The sequence below is a fragment of the Adiantum capillus-veneris genome, chromosome 21 (assembly GCF_014529385.1).
Source record: "Adiantum capillus-veneris isolate H3 chromosome 21, ASM1452938v2, whole genome shotgun sequence".
Lineage (NCBI taxonomy): Eukaryota > Viridiplantae > Streptophyta > Polypodiopsida > Polypodiales > Pteridaceae > Adiantum > Adiantum capillus-veneris.
Genome location: NC_140951.1, coordinates 92044414 through 92060986, shown reverse-complemented (window position 1 = coordinate 92060986; position 16573 = coordinate 92044414). Strand labels below are relative to the sequence as shown.

General features: G+C 39.5%; 1 protein-coding gene across 1 annotated transcript; it reads right to left on the bottom strand.

Moving 5' to 3' along the window:
* Positions 1–14761: 14761 nt before the first annotated feature.
* LOC147431350 (uncharacterized) lies at positions 14762–15413 on the bottom strand. The gene is made up of 2 exons (XM_086493664.1): positions 15218–15413; positions 14762–15078 (listed from the first exon to the last, which is right to left on the bottom strand). Exons 1-2 carry the CDS (start codon positions 15411–15413, stop codon positions 14762–14764), a joined length of 513 nt encoding a protein of 170 aa, XP_086349790.1.
* Between the last annotated feature and the right edge of the window lie 1160 nt (positions 15414–16573).

The window sequence follows — 16573 nt, the reverse complement described above, 5'->3', positions numbered from 1 at the left end:
ATAAAGCGAGCAATACTTACCTAGAGAAGGAAGCAAAGAGTAAAGGAAGAACGGAGGGGGGGGGAGAAGAAAGATGCAACACTAAACACATTTTTCTATATTAAGTTCATCAGTAGTATTCATCTTTGCAGAAAGATGGAGGGTTATAAATAGGAGCTTAGTAGGCAATACATTCAAGAGGGGTACAATGGGAAGATTAAGAGGATTTTTTGGTACACCTAGGCTCGGGGGGTGCACTATGTAATCATGTTAATGTATAACGTGAGTTCGAAAGGAGGGGTTTTAAAATTCAAAGATTTTAGACAATTTAACAGAGAGACATTAAAATAATTCCTTTTTATATTCAATTTTGAAAAAAATTCCTAAAATAAGGGGTTATTTTATTCATTCAAACATATTAAAAGAGGGATTTTTTAAATACCCGTGAACGCATGTTATATAGGGGAGTACTGAATGGTGAACCCCCCGAGCACCTAGGGAATTTAAGAGTTTTGAAGTAAAACAACTCAAGAGGGGTACAATGGGAAGGTTAAGAGGACTTTATTACCACGGGGATCTAATAGGAAATAAACACTGGGTTTTTTTTTTGGTACCAAGTGTGGAAGTGGAAGAGTAACACCTAGGTTAAGAGAGGTTTAAAGAAGAGGAAGGGACAAGGTAAAAAAAGTGGTAAAGACTCATAAATTGGTACTAAGAGCTAAAATTAGCACCAAGGAGGGTGTAACAAAACCTGGGAATAAAAGCTAGAAATAGTAACGAAGTGGGCAATTAGAGATGGTCCCAAAAGAGGGGGGGGGGGGGGGTGGGGGGGTGCAAAAGAGGGGCACGGGGGGAAGCTAAAGTCAAAGTTTAAGGTGGGATGTGAAATTTGGGGGTTAAAATATTTCCAACATTGGGCGCATTGAGCCAAGAAACAAGGGGTTTGGGGAGGTGGTTTAAATCGGGTGTGGTTATAACGTGAAGAGTGAGGGGTTTAATCATGGTGTGAGAGAGATTAGGATTATGCATAAAGGGTGAAAAATAGATTTTGACCACCATGGGGGAGGTTTTAGAACGGGGTTTCTTTTTTAAGAGAGATTCTCTGTCATTGTAAGAGACATGGGCAAAACAAGTGCGAAGGAGAGCTTGGGGCTAGACCCTCACTCTAAGTCTATGGAAAAAAAGGGAGTGAATGGTAAGGAAGCCTTCGAGAGAGCTCTCTCTAATTACATATCTTTTAAGTTCTGAAATGAGAAAAGAGACTTTTTGGTGGGTGGGGTGCCAGGATTGCCAGAGAATCTAGTTGTACTAGTTGAAGCATTTTTGAAAACAACGAGAATCAAGAATCCGTGAATGACAAAAAGAGGGTCCTTTGAAGAAATGAATGTTAAGGATGGAAGCTTCCTGGTGGAGATGGGAGAAGAAATTTGATATGGTCTTGAAGTGGAGAACCATAAAGCTCAAGGATTTTTTCAAGGCTTGGCAAGGAGCCATGCCAAATGCCGAAGGCATTGTCAATGAACCTTTTGAAGTAGAGAAGTGAGGGATGGGAGTGATAATACCCTTGATTTGGCACCAACATTTACCTTGGAAGGTGATGTAGTGATGGTTAAGGACCGAAGGTGCCAGAGAGGGGGGAGGAAAAAAGGTGTCGGATAGAAATAGAGAGGGTGAGCGAACCTTGTTGAATAGGAATGCTAGGGTATACGAAATCAACATCAAAGGTGAAGAGAAGAATATTAGAAGGAAGGACAAGAAAGAATATATATTTCATGAGAGAAAAAGAGTCTTCAAGGTGTTGTCTCTTTGTGAGAAGGATAGAGAGAAGTTGGATATGTAGGCATTGAGAGGCACACTCCAAAACATACTCTTTGTAAGAGAAAATGGGGCACCCAATCAAAGAGGGTTTGTGGATTTTAGGGAGAAGAAAAAAGGGACGCGGTTTGGGTAAGTGGAGTTAGGATGAAATCCCTCTCCTTGGAAGGAAGAAGAGAGCATTTGGTGAGAATGGAAGAGTGGAGTTTGGGTTCCAATGTAAGTGGAGTTAGGATGAAATCCCTCTCCTTGGAAGGAAGAAGAGAGCATTTGGTAAGAATGGAAGTGAGGAAACAAAGGAGAAAGGAGAAAATCCTCTCCTTAGAAGGAAGAAGAGAGCATTTGGTGAGAATGGAAGAGAGGAAGCAAAGGAGAGGAGCCGAGGAGACGAAAGTGTAATGTAGAGGAATATAAGAGATGTCTAGAAGTTTCCTCTAAATATCATGACTTAGATAAGATAACGAGACCTAATTTTTTGTCGGCTGGCTGGATGACTATGGAGGGATCATTTTTAATAGAAAGGAGGGCCCTCTTAAAAGAGGAAGGCAATGCAAAAGGTGTAGAAGAAGAAGCTTCTTAAAGGTGGTTAGGTGAGAAAAGAGAGGGAAGAAAGCATTCTTAAGATTTAAGGAGGGAGGAGGAGGTACCAAGAGGCGTTGGAGAAGGGAGATGAAGTAACAGTTATCTTTAAAAAAAGTTTTAGTTGGTAACTTCTTTCTAAGCAAGAAAAAGAGTGTAAGAGGAAGGAGAGGGGACGGGGGAGGAATCTATTTAAGGCATAAACCTAGAAGTTTCTTTTCATAGTGAGAGAGAGGAAGATTAAAGAAATTGTGACATGCAAGGTTAGTGACCTTATTTTCTAAAGCATAAATAGTTTTTTTTTCTAAAACTAACACCTAAAAAACAGAGGGGTTAGTAAGAGGAAGCCAATATTTGAATCTTCTTTTTGCAACACCAAAAGGGGAAGAAGCGGGAAAGGTATGTAAAAAGGGTGGTGAAAAGGGAGGAGGGGTCCAAAAAAGAGGAAAGAAGGATGGTTTTGAGAAGAGAAAACCTCACCACTGCCTCTAGATGCCCCGATTTGCCTAGCCTTGCCCCTTGCCATAGGCAGTGCCTTGAGTTTCCCTGCTCTGCACCCCTTGTAGGAATGGAAAAACCACAACTAGAGGCCCCAAGCTCGCCTCACCTAAAACCCTCATTTTCCACCAACAATGCCTTTGTAAAGATTCCTATTGTGCTATGATGTTTGGATGGGCGCTGCTGCAACACTATGCCTTGTCTTTGTTGCGGCGTCTTGAGGTTCACATGATGGTGCATGGCTCTCCATAAAAGCTTGGCTCTTGGATCGGGTGTTGGCCGCTTGGATTTGACTCCCTCTGGGTGTGTGGTGGTGATTCGCAATGAACGGAGTCCCTCCGATAGGTGATGGAGTACTTCGATCAGATGATTTCCTAATGGCGGTTTGGATCCGACTCCCTCTCTGTGCGGCGGTCCACAATCGTTGGAGTCTCTTCGATAGGTGATGGGATGGTAAATTCTCTGCTTACCTTGTTGTAATTGCTTCTTTTTGATGCTTTGTCATTGTGTGGGATCTTTGTATCCATGTATGGGCTCCTTATAAATCCCCTAGAACTATGTGAACATTTTGGTTCTTTTTGATGCTTTGTCACTTTGTGGATCTTTGTATCTAGGTATGGGCCCCTTGTAAAGCCTCTAGAACTATGTGAACATTTTGTATGGGTGTCATGGCACTTGCCGTGCATGATCTTGTAATGTAATTTTTTGATTCGTATCAATACAGACTGCCACAGTGTGAGCATTTCCAAAAAAAAAAAAACTTGTTCGGCATTAACGCTTCATTCTTATATTCTTCATCAAACATGTTACCAAGTTATAAAAATTGACTGGTAGGTTTGCTAATATTTCTTCATTAAAAGGGCAACACGACAATATGTCTCTTGGAATGCAGTTATTGCAAGACATACCCTATAAAAATTTCTTTCTTTCTACCACCCATTAGGAAATTTTGGAGGTCATTTGGAGGGCCTTCTAAGAAAAATAGAATTTTGACTCTCTCTCTAGAAATAGGTGTGGTAAAAGCAGTTGTAAACTTGGAATAACCATTCAAAATGTGTACTTACAAATAGATTCTTTCCACATCGTCATAATGGTCGTGATGATTGAAGAATAAATCATATTCAGTTGCATTTAATGAATGTCGTAGAATTGGAGGGAGTTTCCTGTACGTGGAATGTACGATTAAAGGAAAGAAGACGTATTCTTCCAAAGGTGGTCTCTCCTACTCTCTCACTGTTTGTGCACTGAACTCAAAGAAATCCTCCCTTTCTTGCATTGTTGCATACATGGCTTCTTCTTCCACCCCCACAAAATATCCTCCTTAAAGACCCCTCTATCATCTACACATTGACATGGATCCCCATTATACGACACTGTGTAAGTGAGGCAAAACTTACATCAAAGTGAAACCGATCATGATAGAGAGACTCAGAGCAGAGGGAGCAAAACACTTAGCTATTTGGACAAAAGGCTCACTCTATCCACTGTGTCATAATAGTCAATATCTAATTCTCTTAAATAATTTTCTCATGTTAAACTGATCATTTAATATGGGAAAGTGCTAGGGGAGAAAAAGCTAGAATATTGGTTAAGCTAGCAGACTGGCCACAATAGGGATCTGAAAGGGGGGCCATCTGCAAAAGAGCAATGTGCACCAATGGGCTTAAAAGACCCTAAGGTTCAACCCATTAAGACTTCCAAAATGCTAAGGTTCCAAAATTCAAAGGTTTTGTCCAAAGGTCAAAAGCCTAGGGAATTGGATGCTTTGTGTGTGTCCCAAAAGTCTTCAACCATCCCTACATAGGAGGGGGCGTTCCCTAGAAGTAGGAGATGATAGAGAAACTCACACACACACACACAAGCTCCCTTTACACAAAGGGAATGAGGGACACATGTCAGCTCCCTAGCCCATATGCCCACAAGGTGTACTCAATTCCTATTGGATGGCCTTGGAGGTGGACCAATGAAAATTAAGCTAGAGTAAATCTAGTTTAACTAATTTAAAAACACTTAATAAAAGAACCAATAAGAATTAAGCTCTCTAGAAGACTATTGGTGGACAGTTTCCCAAGGGGTCCAATGAGCATTCAGAAGCCCAATGGCTTGCCTGATTCCTATTGGCCAGGAGGCAAAGGGGTCCAATGAGAGTTTAGTTGAATTAAATAATTAACTAAACCTCTCACAAAAGGGGAAAGGGGGACACATGTCAGAAGGCTATCACTTATGCTGCTTAATTTCCATTGGCTAGGCTTGGGGAGATCCAATAGGGCTGAAGCATGAGCATTTAGCAAGGGGGGTCAACCAAGAGAGAGAGGGGGACTGGTTTTTGCAAGGCATTATCACACACACACACTCACACAATCTCGTGTGTGAAGCAAAGAAGACTCTCTCTCCTTCTCAAGCTTTAATGGAAAGCTTACCACCTACTCCAAGCTTGTGAGAAGGGAGGCCTACACCAACAACTCTTGGCTTTGTGATGAAAATCCAACCAAGAGCCAAGCTTCAATGGATGCTCATCTCCTCTACCATGCTAATTACTAAACTAAGCTATGCTAATATGAGTGATTATGTGAGGAGATGTACATATTTCTCGTAAGAATACTCCTTCCTCTCAATCTACTCTCATACCCCGCTAGCTCTCACCATCTTCGAAGGTGTGTGAGGTCTTGGGTCTAAGATCGTGAGGGAATTGATGTTGTGTTTGATAAGTGTTTTGCTTAGTGCATGAAGTTTTCATCTTCATTGCACTAGCTAGTATTGAAGGAACACAAAGAATTGTATTGAAAAATGTCTCTCTTGATGGGAGAATCCATAATACAAAGCCTTTTGGAGGGGGGACCGGCTCCATGCAAATTCGGTCCTCAACTGTTGTCAATTGCTTAATTTCTCTCTGTCTTGAAGTATTGTTCATGCTATCTAACTAGGTGTTATGCTTTTTGTTGCTCTCTCTACCCAAGCACTCTTGTGAATCTCATTAGGAATCTATTCTAATGAAATGCTCACTATGTTCATGCTATTTTCCGCTACACACAAGTTACTAGGCCATTAAATGTTACACATTGAATCGCATGACCAATGCTTTCCCTGCATTTGCAAATCCCACCAACTTATTGACCTTTGCAGGTAATGGAGAGAATGGATTGCTTGGCTACTGTAAAGCTCTAAACAACCAATCGGAAACTTATAAAGACATGGTGAAGCACCAAGCAGATGAGATTCAGAGACTTTCTAACTTACATTATGAGGACCAAAAGACTGTATGCAGTGCACACAAGAATCAGAGGTCTTGCGAACAAAGGTACGGACATTACAAAACAAAGAGACAACTTTAGGCACTCGTGTACGAAAGAAGAAACTACGGAATCTTGAAACGTTAAAGGTAGGCTCTGGCGGCCTTAAGAAAAGAATCCAAGCATTGAGGTGAGCATTGTAAACGGTCTAGTTAATTTAAACTAATATAAGTTTTTTCTTATGTTAGTTATGCTTTCTTTGTAGAGATTTCTATCCAGACAAAGAAAACATAGACCCGAAGGCCAATGTAGGAAAGCAGTTAAAGCCATTGATAACTAGTGGTCTTGCAAAGGATATAATGCATGAAAAAAAGTTTAAGGTTTTGCAACGGGATGTCGTTGACAGATTCATTTCAAAGAATGCAATGCCTGCCAAGAAAATACAGGGTACATTGGACTCCGTTGGTGTTAATAAAAGAGGTTACTCAGCTATTCAACAGTCTATCTCTTCCATGTTTGTGAAGAAGGGAATAAAGTCTAAGCTTTTACCAACAAGTGCAAGTGTTTGGAGGTAAAGACTCCAGCTCAATAATGAACATACCGACTTCATTGAATGTCCATTTCATATTCAATATATTTATAGCTCACAAAGAACTACTGTCATTTATGATGAGTACAACAATATCTTCATGGACCTGACTTTGTTGCAAACTAGAATGGTAGAGTTCTACAATATCACATTCAAAGAGACAGGTGGCGTTCTACCTTTTTTTTTGAAGCTAGATGAGTGTGAGATTCTTAAAGAGAAGAAGTTAGAGCAAGTTAGAATCACATTAATGAATAGGGCTCTTTCCAAATGTTCCACTGATGATCTTTCATACTTCAATGTTCAATCAGAAACAAACATATGCTGGCTTGGTGCATTTCAGGTAATCCAGTTATTTCCAATTCTGTAGCTCTAGCAAGCCCTCTATTGTACCTAAATTTTAATTTTATTTTTTGTATCTCATAAGGATTAATCTTGCAGGTAAAGAAAGAGGACTATGACACTTTATTTTGGGTGTTCCATCAAACCCCTATTCTAGATATCATTGAGGCAAATGAACCGAGGAGAGGTACTGGCTGTAGATGGGAGAGGAGACTTTCAAGTTCAATGGCATCTTGCAGGTGACCTCAAAACACTGAACTTTATGTATAATTGTGGAATGGGTGCCATGGCAAAGTCTCCATGCTTATATTGAATGGAGCCTGCAAAGGTGATGGACCCAAAGTGGTGGAGAAAGGCTCCTACTTGTCACAATCGAGACTTTAATTTCAGACCAGTTCTAGATATACCACTTGCTAATGTCCATATTTGTACAATGCATGGTCTTTGTTGAATTGTAGAGAACTTGGTATATCTGTACATTGGGTTTGCTTGGAAAATCAAAAAGTCAGCTGAACAACAGGTCGCTCTAGAGGCTTTGGAACTAGTTTTGTTAGATATATTGGTCTACATGGGGGCAATGTGAAAATCCAGCGGGACGAAAAAGGTCAACCAATGAGAAAGATGTACCCTGCAAATTATCCATAGGTGGGGTCAAGGCACACCGTTTTCTATCTAAACCTCAAGGTAGGAAAGATGTGAAGCTAACAAAGCGAGGGAGAGTATATCACTCTACCTACATTAGCAAAGTTGAGTATATGCACTGAAAAAATCTTCATTTAGCAGTGAAAGACCAAGAGCCAACAACTTGCAATGCAAAGGGTGATGTGTGGCGTTCCATTGACACCTTATTACAAATGTGTGAGAACGATGATTGGTCACAAGATGATTTCAATTTACCATGTAATGATGATGATTTGAGTGTCAGCAACTGTACAGGCAATCAAACATTTGCAACTTCAAAAAAGAAAGCGAGAAGACGCATTCAACAACTCAAGTGCTCTTGAAAGTCAAATGAGGTGGTGGGAGACAATGCAATATGCCAATCATCGATGGAACAAGAGAATTAGAGTTTAGATGATCGGATGTACCACAAATGCCTGTAGAATTAAATTCAATATGTATCACAACTATTTCAAACTTTTGATGATTTGCAAATATCATTTGGAGCCTCGTCCTTGTATCTGATCATTAAATGTTTGCCATACTCTAAGAGTTCAGTAGGGTTTTCTTTCCCTAAAGATAATACCATCGCTGTGTATGTGTAGTAATATGCTGCACGGCCCCAGTATATCCTAGCGAGTAACCAAAACATTATCTCCCAAAAACCTTGTCGACGAGGATAACTTTGCTTCCATTTTGTGGCAGCATTGGACCACCTAAGAAGCGAGATAATTTTTTGAAAGCATAGGTTGCAGTATTCCCCTTTGTGACATTCCGTTGTCGAAAATTAGGATGGGTGCCTCACATAGACTAGGAAGATATTGTCCTAGAGCTGCATCCATGCCACGGAACTGTCTTCTTCGACGACGAAGAAAGTCGTCCTTTTCAGCAATCCATGATTGCGAACAAAAGAAGTGTGTGTGTGTGAGAGAGAGAGACAGAGATTGGGGGGGGGGGGGGGGGGGGGGGGGGGGGGGGACAGGATGTTATACCATGAAACTCTCATCTTGCAAAAAAAGCTCATTCTTCCATAGGTTGACTCTTGTGCTGGTCGCTTAAACCAATCCTCCATATCTTGATTACTAGTTAATGGCTTGAGATTATTTTGAATAATTTGAAATGTGGCTTCATCAGGAAGGCTTTCTTTATACTTTTTTGCCTTTTCAAAGCACAACTTAAGGCAGTCCAGTGGGTTATTGGAGATCTCCATTGCCTCGTCATCACTACTGTCATCTGAAACAAATCCATTCCTCTCCTCCTAATACTTTGAACAACTGATTGTACTTCTTGTAAGGCTGTCTTTTAGGATCACAGTCTTTTGAATGGACTACCACCATTTCACCAACATTAACCCTGCCCTTTTGACTATGAAGCTCAAACTTCTCTTGTTCCAGCTTCAAGTGTTCACTCTGTTCAACTATAAACACATCAAGATTATGGAGCATTAAAAATGCAAGAGACCAAGTCAAACTTATCACTAGCCCCAGAAGAAACTGAAAAATCTAAAATCCTTTCATCAATCACTATAGGGTCTTCATAAATAACTACCTCTTTTTTCTTTGGGATTGTTGCAACACATTGGGCACTCTGCAAAGTAGGTGCTGAAAAATCTACCTCTCTCTTAAGTAAATTTTGAAATAGAAGGGGACTCAATTTCGACAAAAGGATCAGTATCAGGCTCTTCCAAACTCATGGCAGGCTCTGCACCAGATATATCAATGGGTTTTGTGAAGTCTATATTCCTCTTCATTGAAGTTTTTAACAGCTTCGAAAGTCTTCCCAGAACGTTTCCTTGGCCAACGATGTACTTGGGATCTATTTTTTGTCTCTTCCTCTATGAGATCTTAATCCTGCTATTTATTTCATACTGAGAAATATGAGTTTCTTCAAACATAAATAAAAAGAAGAGCACCACATGATCATATAAGTTCTCAACAAACAATAGCTAGGTATCTCACAATTATTTCCTAATGATCATATAGAATAATACAAGATCATTAGCATATGTGCATCTTTTGATGGTTTGTGTGAAGGGTCACTAAACTTTTGTCCTGCATAATGATTGATCAAATGCAAAATTGCTCTATAGTTGTGAAGAGCGAAATCCAATCAAGTGGATCACGACGTGTGGAGTACATAAACAAAACTCCACAAAACTAATGGTGCGCCGTGATTAGCATATGTGCATCTTTTGATGGTTTGTGTGAAGGGTCACTAAACTTTTGCCCTGCATAATGATCGATCAAATGCAAAATTGCTCTATAGTTGTGAAGAGCAAAAGCCAATCATTCAGGCAAGGTAAGACCTCCTGCAATTTTCATGCCTGATCTAAAAACGGCGATCGAAGGAAAGCACCAAAAGCAAGCAATAATTAATAATCATGTACATATCTATAATCCATAACCTGCCTTTTACACAGTAATAGCTACCAGAACATCAAAGAATTTTATACTCTAGAAAAAAAAACCTTGTACACTTTAAAAAGTGGACCACGACATGCGGAGTACATAAACGAAACTCCACAAAAGTATTGGTGCGCCGTGATCCAATTTTGTTAGGTTCAATGTTAAATTGCCTTTCACATTTTGTAGCACAATTCCTAGACACAACTAAACTATTGACCAAATATGCATGAAGAGATTGCCTTTACCTTTCCTAGGACTAGACATTGCTCTTGGAATAGAGATACAGGGTTGTGAACATTGCTCTTGGTCTTCAGGCTTCTGATTTCTGCACCTTGAAGGAGGCAGTGGCCTTTTTAACTCTGTGTGTGTGTGTGTGTGTGTGTGTGTGTGTGTGTGTGTGTGTGTGTGTGTGTGTGTGTGTGTGTGTGTGTGTGTATTTGCTTCAGCAAATGATTTCTCTCCTCGTTGCGGGCTGAGGTAGTAGCTCTCCCCTTTACTAAGTTACTCTCTCTCTCTCTCTCTCTCTCTCTCTCTCTCTCTCTCTCTCTCTCTCCCCTTTTCATACAATAACAGACATTACCGTTAGCGTTATTCACGAAGCACGCCGAATAATATTCTACATGTGTTAGCAAGACATGCAATAAATGGCTTGTACGACCACCATAAAGATTTTTCTACAAACGAAAAATACGGGTACTATTTATAGTAACATTTAAATGCACACTTGGATTCATGATGTGTGTGTGTGTGTGTGTGTGTGTGTGTGTGTGTGAGAGAGAGAGAGAGAGAGAGAGAGAGAGAGAGAGAGAGAGAGAGAGACCTAACCAAAGAGAATTGCATCACTCGAGACGACCTCTGCAACCAAGGCGCACAACTGATATTGCCGAAGACACAGAGTGAAGAGCTACTAAGGTCAAACGAATGCCTTCAAGCATTTTCAACCCATTGAAAGCAGCACTTAGGGAAATTTGCCTCGTATACTCATTTCAAACCGCTTTTATCCATCAAGAGAGGTATTATGACCTGACTAGCTTGTTGTTTAAAACTCTGCCAGAATTTAGACATAATGATCATGTAAGCTAAGCTAGTTTAGATTAGAATGGTATGGAAGATAGACATATAGACAGAGAGAAATAGTTGCAAGAGATAAGACATTGAAATATAGAATTTCTCAAAGGATCACGGCGCGCTATAGTCAAAATTATCCTTTGAAAAGCCCTGAGTCGTGCCGTGATCCACAATATCAAAAGCTTGTACAACGATATATTGTAAAATCTTTTATTTGGTAATTTACTTTGTATTTGATACTTCCCAGAGTGTTTGTTGATGAGTGTGTGTGTGTGTGTGTGTGTGTGTGTGTGTGTGAGAGAGAGAGAGAGAGAGAGAGAGAGAGAGAGAGAGAGAGAGAGAGAGAGATCCCTTGCATTTTTATCTTAGAGTGGAATGGCAAGAACACTAGAGCTAGATATGAGCAAGAAGAAAGACGTTACCTGGAAGCAGAGAAATTAAAGAAGATACAAACTGCTGCTGCTGCTGATGAAGAGGCACAAAGGAGAAATTATGGGCTAGTTACCATAGACTTCAATGAAAGAAACAACGGTATTTTACATTCCATGAAAGAAGGACTGTTAGCAACCATTCCCCTTGGTGATGGTACTCGTCAATTATCTTTGGATTCTGTTGATATTGGGATTTTGAAAGATCCCAATGCACAAATTACAAACTCTATTGTTTATTTATGCCTAAAGTAAGTTTCCTTCTCTACCTTTAAGATCCTTTACTTTTGTATTTGGTTATTAATTAAATCCTTGTTATTGATTGTAGATTAATAAAGAGCCAACTCCCTCAACAAACCCATACTAAATTACATGTTTTAGATCCACAGTTGTCTATGCCACTCCAAATAAAAAACACCCCTCATGGCACATTGGAGAGATGGTTTGTCCACTGTCCAATGCTTCAGGTCACAACTCTGGTGTTTCCATACGAATCAAATAATCATTGGAGCCTTTGCATGCATTGAACTGGACAAACAAGTGGTATGGACTATCAACTCCATATGAGGAACACATTCAGAGATAAGAGTGTGAGTGTTGATATAACCTTGAGTGTTTATTTGGGCTATGGATGATGACCTCAATATTGTTAATAACAAATAACTCTCACTGTTCATAGATGTGTAAAAAGATAACTTCACGTCTATGAAAGGCTTTGTGGAAATCATGAATTGTACAAGGAAACCTTTAAAGTTGTCAAAGTGCCTAATCAAACAGATCTAAATTCTTGTGGTTGAAGATGTCTTCTCCATGCAGAGTACATACTACGTAGTTTTTTTGCTTTGAATCCATTTATATCTAAGGTATTTTCGTGCTATGGTTTTGACCAACTTGGTGCTATTATTAATTAAAGTATTGACCACAAGTTAACCTAATTTTACAGAATGCTGTGGAAATTATACCTTGGTACATTTACAAAGGTATTGCGCATCAATTATTCAACATCTACTATCTATTTCAACTCCTAGAGTTTTAGATGCAGAAGACAGTTTTATCGACGACCATATAATAACTTAAACAATGATCAGTGATGAGAAAGTCATGCCAATTTTCACCACTGAAAACCAGATCCCTAAACTGACCCAATATAAGAGGAACAGACACTGGTTTTCTTTGCAGTTGGAGTGGCTGAAACGGAAGTTGGAGAAGAGCAATGTGAAGTAGACCAAGCTCTTGAAAATGCTGATGTAAAATGCTCTTCAGAGCCGAGGAATGAAACAGAGGGTCTAGGCCACGTAGAGGAGGATAAGGGAGTGCCTATTATTGTGGCACATGATCAATATGAGGGAATCCAAGCTCCAGTAATTATTGATGTGAAGAGATCTTCAGAGCCGAGAGAAGATACAAAGTGTCTAGGCCATGTAGAGGAGAGGCCAACGTTGCAAATCAAAGCCAGGAACAGACAAAAAAACAAGTTAACCATTCAACCATGGAAACACAAGAGTCCTGTACTGCACAATCACAAGAGGTGGATACCTTTGGCAATACAGAAGGGAACATTGACACTCAACAACAGAGAGATGACCAGTATGGACTCTTGTTTCAAGTAGTTATGGTTGTTCCGGTAATATCCATTGTACTTAAATAATATACTCTTTTTTGTTTCTAACTACTTATATGTATGCACACAATGATTCGGAGACTAATTATTTTGGATCTCAATGGATTGTTGCTGCTACGATAGTCATACATTGTACCTACATAGATCTCCTATTTACGTAGTTTCGCTTGGGAAATCTCAGAGTAGTAATTCGACTAGGCACAAAGAAATTTTGAATTTTTTGATGCCACGGTTTAGGGTTGCTATCTGGTCTTCAGTGCAACCCCAAAACTTGAATCCCCTTGTTAACATAGTTTGCAATTTCGCTGAAATTCAGAGATTGGATTTTTATTTTGTGTATAGTCAAAGAAATTGTATTACCATTGCGGGACATTTCCACCCAACTAAACCTCATGTATAACTTTTCTACAAGCCCTTTGAATAGATCAATGTGCCTTATGATGCTTAAAATACTATGTTGATTGATGACACACCACATAAGGGTTTACTTAATCCACCCGGCACTACTATTTTTCCACCTTCATTTGAAGGGCATCTTCACGATTTTTACCTAGAGGACATTTTGGTCCCATACCTGCAAGGAATGTACTTAAGCCCATTGAGCACATTGGAATTTGTACGTACAAATGTACATAGTAATTCATCATTTATACATTAAATTGATACTGTCTACATGTCTATGTGTTTCGAATACTGAGAGAGAGAGAGAGAGAGAGAGAGAGAGAGAGAGAGAGAGAGAGAGAGAGAGAGAGAGAGCTCTCAATACACAATTAATAGCACGCCCCCATATTTGCTGCAACTGTATTTAAGCCGCTTGCGCAACCCACAATTTGTACTTGGAAATACACTTCATAATGATTCGTTGTACCTGTTTTGAGAGTGAGAGAGAGAGAGAGAGAGAGAGAGAGAGAGAGAGAGAGAGAGAGAGAGAGCTGTGAGAAAACACTTAATATTAAGATTAAACTAGTCAAAAAAGTCACATTTCGTTGAAGCCATTCAGGCTAGATTACATGGGTACGATTTGAATACAGCCAGAAGGATCTCCACACAAAAAATGCTTCTCCCTTCATTGCATTACTCTTCATCCGCCTAGAAAGAAATAAAAGTTTACGGAGTCAATGTCGGAAGTCTCCTCCACTATGTCATGTCAAAGTTGTAAAAAATTGCATTGCTGCCTTATTGTAATTACTGTCATAAGATTTAGGTCTTTGTCCACCACTTCCACGTCTATGACAACATTGTTTGCCAAACTTGCTGCCGCTTGATCCATAGGGACATAGCAACCTTCAACAAAGTGAGAACGCTTGTACCAAAAGGAGATTATTAGTGTCTGTGTCGGAAGCATATACTTTACAAAGAAAGTGTCAAGAGAAATCTCGCAACATATGCCATCTGTTTCTTTCACATACCACCCTCGATCAAGAAGCTTATCACACAAGAGGGAATCAAATGATTTGTAGAGCAGCATAGTTTTAGCAACATGTACATTGCAAGTATGAAATAAGTCAACAAAGAGACCAACAGGACATAAATTTGCAAGTTTCACCAATTTAGTGGTATAGAGTTCGGAGAGACCTCTGAACATCCCTATAGAGCCTACTCCTCAATGCCTCACTCATTGTTGTGCCGGGAACAAGCCAATCCACGGAGTTCCAGTTGGTTGGTAGAGAAGCCTTCACCAACACTCCTCTCTGATTCCTTTGATTGAATTGGTAGAAATGGTCATAGAAGAAAATACCCTCGTTTGCAAGGCTTTTGCTAGTTCTACCCGCATACTGCAAGACCCCAATATGAGCATGGGTCACATAGATAAGACCTATAATGCACTCCAATGGCTCCCATTCCTTGTATGAGGAAGGATAAACATTTGTGAATGTAAAAGAATAGAAATAAATACAAACATCTGTATAACCTAATTAAATATTTGTAATAAAAGAAGAAAACAACAGATTCACATTTGAAATGTAAGATAACATTTATAGAGGAGTGATAAATAATTAACTCACAGTTGCACCGTGGATTATGCACTATGGAGACATCGCTGCCGTTAGCAATCACATCAGAGTGAGTGAAAACATGTTGAACAAAGACCTCTTTCACAGTCTTCTTACCAACCTCGACTTTGAAATCCAGAACTCTTGCTTTCCATGCAAAACAAAACATATTTGTTGCCTTCGAGCCTTTTCTCCTTCTTGACTGCATAAGAACCCAAGAACCTTTGCTTATCCTTTGCTCTTGCCACTTATTATCTGTAGTGAGAGAGTTTGAGATTGAGATAGTGCTTATGCTACTACATAGTCTTCTTGGCACACTAATGGTGAGGGTAGTTGGGGACAGTGTAGAGCAACCTCTAGAACTTCTTGGGCGGGAAGAAGACGAAGCCATAGCTATAATGGAGAGAGAATGAGTTTTGAAAACTTTTCATAAAGGGAGTGGATATCTTTTAATAAAGGGAGAGAGTTAGCTATCAATCAATAGTCAGGTCTCAGCAACTTGATGGCTACTGGCAATGGGCCCTACTTTGTGAGACGAGGAAGTTACTTTATGAAAATGGGACAAATCTCAATATTTTAAACTCTTTCTTTCATTTTTGTGCTATTTTACATGCATTTCTACGTTATGTAAGGTTACTGCTCATTGGTTGCGCCTTCTTTCTCTCTCTTCAATAAGGCCTTCTAAATGACCTCCAAAATTTTCTAATGATACATGGCATTGATGCCTAAATACTTTTTGATAACATGAAGGAAAGACATGTCATTGTATTGAAAAACAATGGTGAGTTTCATAATTGATCTTGTTGTTGTAGTCTGAAATTTTGTCTCTTGGAATGCACTTATTGCAAGTTATAGCCTACCAAAAAACTCTCTTCTCCTCCAAGCCTTCTTTTAGAAGGCCAAAAACTAGAAGTGTATTCATATTTTGCTCTCTATATTCTATCTTAAAAACTATTGATGTAATCATATGCTACCCCCAAACAAGGGATCTCTTACTTTGGTATGATACACCAAGAAAAAAAGGTGAATCAACCACTTTTCACACTAAGAGCACTTTTTTTTTGTGTGCATTTCTGGCGATGCTTTAAGCCAACAACCCTTCAACATTATGTAGTGCCATTTAGCTCCCTTAAGGTTTTCCAAAGGTTTTTGAAATTCCTGAACATGCTTAATGGCATTAGTCTCTTCTGGGAAAGTTGATTTGCTCATCTCTTCCTTGTTAAACAGGGTGAGGACAAAGTTGTGGCTAAGAGTGGTGTGTCATATATCAAAAGTGTCAAAACATGCAGTCGAGGAGAAAGTAATGGTTTGAGCATTGTTGGGATGATGATTTTATGTCTTGTAATTTGGTATTTTCTTTCTTATTTG